The sequence below is a fragment of the Pecten maximus genome, unplaced genomic scaffold (assembly GCF_902652985.1).
Source record: "Pecten maximus unplaced genomic scaffold, xPecMax1.1, whole genome shotgun sequence".
Lineage (NCBI taxonomy): Eukaryota > Metazoa > Mollusca > Bivalvia > Pectinida > Pectinidae > Pecten > Pecten maximus.
The window spans coordinates 921-9,164 of NW_022981121.1; the positions used below are offsets into that span (position 1 = coordinate 921).

At 40.6% G+C, this 8,244-nt stretch overlaps 1 protein-coding gene across 1 annotated transcript; it reads left to right on the plus strand.

Moving 5' to 3' along the window:
• Window positions 1-320: 320 nt before the first annotated feature.
• Window positions 321-7,114, plus strand: LOC117319921. The gene is made up of 2 exons (XM_033874629.1): window positions 321-467; window positions 888-7,114. Exon 2 carries the CDS (start codon window positions 1,142-1,144, stop codon window positions 7,112-7,114), a length of 5,973 nt encoding a protein of 1,990 aa, XP_033730520.1. The 5' UTR covers window positions 321-467; window positions 888-1,141.
• Window positions 7,115-8,244: the final 1,130 nt, after the last annotated feature.

Below are 8,244 nucleotides of genomic sequence, written 5' to 3' on the forward strand. Positions count from 1 at the left end.
AATAAGACCCTACAATAAAACAAATACAACATATTAGAACAAGTACGCATTCGATAAAAGCTAGAAAGTAGTCCGTGATATACACGTGCACTTCATGAAAAATATACTTTATCACATTAAATACAAATTCTCCATAATGGTTACAATTAACATTACGGCTTACAATGCATAAATACAATGTACATACATGTACTACTGTTTATGATAAATTACACAATTTATCAACTTGGTGCATGCACATTATTTTTAAATTACGTAACGTACATATTAGCAAAACACAATGTACATACCCTGTCAATCCGACAGGGGTCTTTGTGATGGTCTAAGTCCGGAATCTGTTGTCCGGAAATTAGAGTCCGCCTCTATCCGCATATTAGTGTATTAGTTACAAGTTCCCATGTCTACAGTACCATGTGGAAGCGTCGCTGTCACGCTATTGTTTTCGGATATACTGGCCTCCCTAAGGAGTGTTGATAATTAATATGTGGTTTAATGCATAATATATCTATGATGCTTGTTATTATGTCATATGCATATATTCTCATCTTGTAAGTTTGGTAAATCGTGTTAGGCTTGGCCGAGTAGGTCCCGCCATATTTCAATCAAGTGTCGTCTGCTGGTTTGTTTATACATTGAATACATGTTATAACTTGGACAAATGACATTCGAATAACCTCATTTGAGCTGTTTAAATCTTTATTATTAAGAATATGAGAGATAGTGAGCAATTTCTCATAATTTTATCCGGTAGGAACATATAATGTGTTATATTTCATTGTATTTGTAACATGATTTATTAGGAGGAACAGTTATTGGTCTGTCCGAGACGATTACTCTTTCTGTTGGTTTCCTAACTTTTGTTATTTTTGGTTTTGTTTTCTTTGTAGTTTTTTACCCTCTTTTGAGGTGTGTGATGCAAATAAAGGGAGTCTACATCGACTTTATTCGTCCTTTATGATTATGAAGCATGATACATCACAGTAAAAAATCCTTAGGCCTGGCCTGAAGTAGTTTGACCTTGCCTGCTGTAGTTTGACCTTGCCTGCAGTAAGATGACCTGGCCTGCAGTACACAGCAGTAGTAATGTATCCTTCGTATCACCAATAGAATTGAATTGTTTTCAACTTTAATTTGTTTACTGATGGATGTCCGCCAAAATAGGAAGATGACAGAGTCCGGTGTGAATCTTTATGAAGAAAAGGTGTCGCATTATACAACCAAATTATTGAAAATCAAAAGGGACATTGACTTTATCATCGATTCCTCAGAAAATATAGATCTTGCCCAGGGCCAGCAAATTATTGATGACATACAAAAACTGTTAGCTCGCTATGAAGCGAAAGCTAAAAAGTTTGAACAATTCTTACAAGGGACTCGCACAGATCATAGTGCCAGTGAAGAGGCAGCTCATCGTCTCACATCTGCAGCTTTACATGATAAAGTGACGTCATTTATAGAGCACTTACAGTCCTTGTTGCCGTCAATTTCACACAAGATGCTGTCAACCAGACGGTCAGGTGTTTCAGGGTCGAGTCGGTTGACTGAAATGTTGGTAAAACATACAGCCAAAGTTGAAAAGGCAAGATCTCGCATGAAATATGCACAAGAGGAGGCTGAATTGATAAAACAAGAGGCAGCTTTACAGGCAAGTAGGAATTTATTAAATCTGAAGAGAGAATTAGAAGTAGCTGAGACTGGACTTAATGCAATTCACAAAGCTTTTGACTTTAGATCTTCAAATGCTAGCAATAAAGATTCTGCAAGTAAGCGAGGCAGTTATATTGGGTCAGAGACCAATCGTCACATTTTGCGCTATGTAGAGGAGAATAAAGACAATAATGTATCTCCACCTATTATTCCTACAGAAGATGTTACTCAGGATGAACCAATAGAAACTGTTGTACAGATTCCCTCTACTGGAGCGGCTGATACTACACGTGTTCTTAACCCTAGTGCTGTTGCGTTTAAGCCTGAAAATAGAAATGAGGCATTTGACTTAGCAAAATTAGTGGCAAAAAATCAACTTTTGCCTCAGAGACTTTCTCAATTTACAGATGAACCAGCTAGGTACCTAACCTGGAAATACGGCTTTCTTAATGTAATGGAAGAAATTGGGGCGTCTATCTTGGAACATCTAGATCTGCTCGTAAATCATCTTGGTGCTGAGTCTAAAACACAAGCAGAGAACATACACGCTTCTAATCCCAGGAATTCTCAGAAGGCTGTGGACGAAATTTGGAAGCGGCTTGATAGCGAGTTTGGTAGTGCAGAAATTATCGAAAGAGCATTGAAACAACGAATATACCAGTTTCCGGATCTTAAGGAAAATGACACTAAGCGCTTTTTTGACCTATCAGATTTGGCAGCGGAGGTTGAATCCATTAAAACCGACACAGTGTTGGGACCAGTTTTTAGCTATTATGACACTTCTAGTGGGATAAATGATTTTGTTAGAAAATTACCTAAACGCTTGAGGGAAAAATGGGCCAATCAGTGTTATCGCTACAAAGAGACAAATCGAACGTCGCAAGTACCATTCTCAGTACTCACAAGATACTTGCGTGATCTGGCCCGTCTACGTAACGACCCCAGTTTTGATTTTGATGTTTCGTTTGTGAAGCCGAACAAAGTTCCTAGTACACAACAGAAATATAAACCCTTGTCACAGGATTCTCATCGTCAAACTTCGATATCATCACGGAAGACCGAGGTTACTCCGGAAACCAACCCTAAAGGTGGGAAATGTCCTATTCATGGTGAAAATTCTAATCATCTACTGAAAGACTGTTTTAAATTCCGAAACAGAACTCTGAAAGATCGTAAAGACTTTGTATATAAAAATGGTTACTGTTTGAAGTGTTGCGGGCAGAAGCGCCATACAAGGAAAACATGTAAAGAAACTGTCAAGTGTAATGTTTGTGGTTCCCCAGATCACATCGGAATACTTCATCCAGACGCAGACTCTGGGAAACAGTATGAGGGGGAGAAATCACAAGATAATTACAGAAGTCAGCGACATCAAATACCTAGTGAAGACCACGAGGAGGAGAAGCTCCGAGTTGAAACTCACTGTACTGAGGTTTGTAGTACTCGTCACAGTACTAGTAAGTCGTGTGCTAAAATACTGCTTGTCAGTGTATTTCCCAATGGGCAGCCATCTCGAGCCCGCAATGTTTACTGTATGATTGATGACCAGAGTAATAAGTCATTGGCTACGTCAGCATTCTTCGACGCCTTTAGAGAATTTGGTCCAAGTGCAGAATATGTACTCACTTCATGTGCTGGCAAGTTTACCACCTCTGGTCGGAGAGCATCTGGATATGTAATACAATCTCTTGATGGTTCATGTACTCTGCAATCACCCTGTTTGATTGAGTGTAATGAGATCCCAAACAATCGTAGTGAAATTCCATCTCCAGAAGTGGCAGAGAATTACAGTCATTTACGAGACATCGCGTCACTTATTCCACCCGTGAACGACAGTGTGGAAATTGAAATTTTGATTGGTAGGGACTTGGTATCTGCACATCATGTTGTAGATCAACGTATCGATGGAGACTGGCTACCATTCGGCCAGAAGTTACCTCTTGGATGGGTTGTAATTGGTGATGTGTGTTTAGGTCGCGCACACCTACCCGAACAGGTCAGTGTGAGCAAAACATCAGTGTTCGCTAACGGCAGACCTACATACTTGCAGCCATGCGAGAGTGAACTCATGGTGAAGGAGGACCCTATCTTCGAACGAGTACCGGGAGATGAGAAACCTGGCTTGTCGATAGAGGACAAAAGGTTCCTTAGCACTATGGAAACTGGATTCAAACAAACCCCTAGTGGACATTGGGAGGCACCCATGCCTTTTAAGAAGAATAGACCCTTTCTGCCTGACAACAAGAGTATGGCTCTTAAAAGAGCGAATTCGTTTGATCGGAGTCTCAAGTCGAACCCAGACAAACAGAAAAGAGTTATGGAATTCATGGAGAAACTTTTCGGTAATAAGCACGCAGAGTTAGCACCAGCTTTACCAGATTCTACAGAGAAATGGTATTTGCCACTGTTTGCAGTTCAACATCCTAAGAAGCCTGATAGTATACGTGTGGTGTTTGACTCATCTGCCAAGTGCCAGAATTTATCGCTCAACGACGTTCTGTTACAAGGACCCGATATGTTGAACAGCCTGCTTGGTATCTTACTTAGATTTCGTCGTGAAAGAATTGCAGTCACCATGGACGTAGAGCAAATGTTCTACAACTTTCAGGTTCCTGAGGTGCAACGTCGCTTCCTACGTTTTTTGTGGCACAAGAACAATGATTTGAGTGAGCCGTTAGTTGAGTATCAGATGACAAGACATGTTTTCGGCAACACTGCCTCTCCTGCTGTTGCTAATTTCGGCTTGCGTAAGGCTGTAGAAAATTCTGATCAGGACGTGCAGAACTTAGTGGGTAAAGACTTCTATGTTGACGATGGTCTGTTGTCATGTAGGACCCAGTCTGAGGCTATTGACATTGTGGAACGCACAAAACACGCTCTCCAAGAGAATGGAGAAATCAGACTTCATAAGTTTGCTTCAAATAGCAGGGATGTGCTTAATGCTTTTTGTCAGAAAGACCTGGCTAAGGATCTCAAAGATATTGATCTCCTGACAGAAACTCTCCCCACGCAAAGGAGCTTAGGACTTTTGTGGGATACAGAAACTGATTCGTTCACTTTCAAGGTTAACCAAGTGGAGAAAGTTTACACGCGTCGTGGCCTGTTATCAACAATCAATAGTATATATGATCCTCTCGGATTTGCTCAGCCGTTCACTATTCGGGGAAAACTACTGCTTCGGGAAATGATGTCCGTCACCTCAAGCAATGACTGGGATGATCCTCTACCTGAGTCACTCTATGGCCAGTGGTGTTTGTGGGTTAATTCTATGCACAACCTTGAGAATCTTAGCATACCACGCGTCTACTGCGACATCTCTTTTGATGACGCTTTGAGAAGGGAAGTTCTTGTGTTTGCTGATGCGTCGAAAGATGCGATAGCGGCTGTCGCATACCTCAAACTTTACGATCCTAGTAGATTTAGCATTGGCTTTCTGTTAGGAAAGGCTAAATTAGCACCTACGCATGGACATACAGTTCCGCGATTAGAGTTGTGCGCTGCGGTACTCGCTACAGAAATTGCTGAGACCATTCGGGTCCAACTCGATATTCCTCAGGATAGCTTTCAGTTCTTTTCTGATAGTCAAGTCGTACTTGGATATATATCAAACGAAAGTCGTAGATTCTACGTATATGTGGGAAACAGAGTGAGCAAGATTCGTCTGTTCAGCAAACCGACTCAGTGGAATTTTGTTCCGTCGGAGTGTAACCCTGCAGATGTAGCTACTAGAGGTCTAGACGCTTTGTTATTGCCAGACTCTAGTTGGATTCTTGGCCCCGATATCAAGCATAGAACTTCCCCGGATGGCTATGATTTAATAGACCCGGATCATGACTTGGAAATCCGTCCTGAAGTAAACTGTTCAAAAATGGAGCAGTCGGAGGATATGATAGATGTTCCCGAGAAGAAAGTAAAACAGACAGATTGTGGAAAGGTGCCAGAGGGATTCTCTAAGAGATTCACCAGATTTTCAAACTGGAAAAGACTTGTGAGAGTTGTTGCCCGTATAAAGTTCTTGGCAGCTCATATCCGGAAGGACAGAGAACGCTTACCTGATCGATTTGATGAACCAGAATTTCTGCAAGAAAGTGAGCGTGCCATCATTGCAGTAGCTCAACAAGATGCATTCAGTTCAGAGTTCCAACGTATCCATGCTGGAAAGGAAATTCCTCATTCAAGTTCTCTCAAAACTCTTACTCCAGTTATTGGTACAGATGGACTTTTACATGTCGGAGGTCGCCTTAACAAGATCGACAATGAGATTATCGGCTCAGGATTAAGGAACCCTGTTATACTTCCCAAGAGCCATCACGTGACGTTTCTGGTGGTTCGTCATTTTCATCAAAAAGTAGTTCACCAGGGTCGTAAGTTTACAGAAGGAGCTGTTCGCACAGGTGGATATTGGGTCGTGAGTTGCAGGAAAATGGTTAACTTTATTATTCACAATTGTGTTACCTGCAAGAAACTTCGTGGTCAGTTTGGTCAACAGTATATGGCAGATCTTCCTACTGACAGATGCACTCCTTCACCACCTTTTTCATATGTCGGTGTGGATACGTTTGGACCTTGGCCTATCTCATTCCGGCGGACCAGAGGAGGATCTGCAACGCAGAAACGATGGGCTTTGTTGTTCACGTGTCTTGTGACAAGAGCCATACATATAGAGGTGATAGAACAACTTTCCAGCTCGTCTTTTATTAACGCCTTACGACGGTTTATTTCTGTGCGTGGACCGGTCATCCAATTTCGTTCCGACAGGGGCACGAATTTTGTGGGAGCGACAGAAGATCTGGCCATTGACGCAAGATTTGTTGAGAATGATCATGTTGCTGACTTCTTATCAGACGGTAAAATCAAGTGGATTTTCAACCCACCCTACTCGCCTCACATGGGTGGCGCTTGGGAAAGGTTAATTGGTGTCGCCAAGAACATCTTGAACTCTATGTTGCTTCAACAGCAAAGGAAAAGTCTCACACACGAGGTATTGACCACTCTTATGTCTGAAGTTTGTGCAATTGTGAACAATAGACCGTTAGTGGATGTATTCAGTGATCCAGAGTCACCTGTTCTTCTTACGCCGTCTATGCTGTTGACAAGTAAGACTAGTTGTGATGTCACCCCGTTCCCTCCTTACAACACAAAGGATGTGTTGCGCTCGACATGGAAACACGTGCAATCACTTGCAGAGGAATTCTGGAGGAGATGGAGGAATGAGTATCTTCACGGTTTACAATTGCGAAAGAAGTGGCAAAAACACACCAAGAACCTTCAACCGGGAGACCTGGTCCTCTTAAAAGACGGGGAGCGCTCTCGAAATGAATGGCCGGTTGGAATAGTTGAAAGAACATTTCCAAGTAACGACTGTGCAGTACGAAAGGTTGAGATTGCTGTTGTGAGAGACAATAAACGTGTATTGTATGTCAGACCAGTTACCGAACTGGTAACACTTTTGGAAACAGATGAGTGACGCGGACATTTTCTTGTGTTGTATCATTTCCAAAGACTGTGATTGATGTCTGAAATTGTTTCATAGCGTTTAGATTTGATTATTCATTTATGAATACTGTATTATATTTAGAATATTGTAGTTAAGAAATTATCTTATGATTGAATTGTTGTAAATAATTTCTCTTGAAATCAGAGGAGGAGTGTGATGGTCTAAGTCCGGAATCTGTTGTCCGGAAATTAGAGTCCGCCTCTATCCGCATATTAGTGTATTAGTTACAAGTTCCCATGTCTACAGTACCATGTGGAAGCGTCGCTGTCACGCTATTGTTTTCGGATATACTGGCCTCCCTAAGGAGTGTTGATAATTAATATGTGGTTTAATGCATAATATATCTATGATGCTTGTTATTATGTCATATGCATATATTCTCATCTTGTAAGTTTGGTAAATCGTGTTAGGCTTGGCCGAGTAGGTCCCGCCATATTTCAATCAAGTGTCGTCTGCTGGTTTGTTTATACATTGAATACATGTTATAACTTGGACAAATGACATTCGAATAACCTCATTTGAGCTGTTTAAATCTTTATTATTAAGAATATGAGAGATAGTGAGCAATTTCTCATAATTTTATCCGGTAGGAACATATAATGTGTTATATTTCATTGTATTTGTAACATGATTTATTAGGAGGAACAGTTATTGGTCTGTCCGAGACGATTACTCTTTCTGTTGGTTTCCTAACTTTTGTTATTTTTGGTTTTGTTTTCTTTGTAGTTTTTTACCCTCTTTTGAGGTGTGTGATGCAAATAAAGGGAGTCTACATCGACTTTATTCGTCCTTTATGATTATGAAGCATGATACATCACAGGTCTTAATGACAATATCAACAATTCTGATCCGACGTCTACATGTTTAATTCATCTGTAGAAAGAAATAGAACATCCCAAATAAGTAAATTCGCATAATACTATAAAAAAAACTGGTTCTCACAAAAACAGAATTACGAACCACACCCAAAATACGTCTAATAAAGAAAGAATAATTTAGCTTTCTCAAACCGAAAAATATATAATTCCGTAAAGGTTATTGATAGCATATAACTTTACATAATTCATAATTCTTATTGCAGTGTACTTACTTTAGGATAT

Bases quoted from the DNA above. Each gene is read 5' to 3' on its own strand.
- LOC117319921 (XM_033874629.1), top strand. From the start codon at position 1,142: ATGGATGTCCGCCAAAATAGGAAGATGACAGAGTCCGGTGTGAATCTT.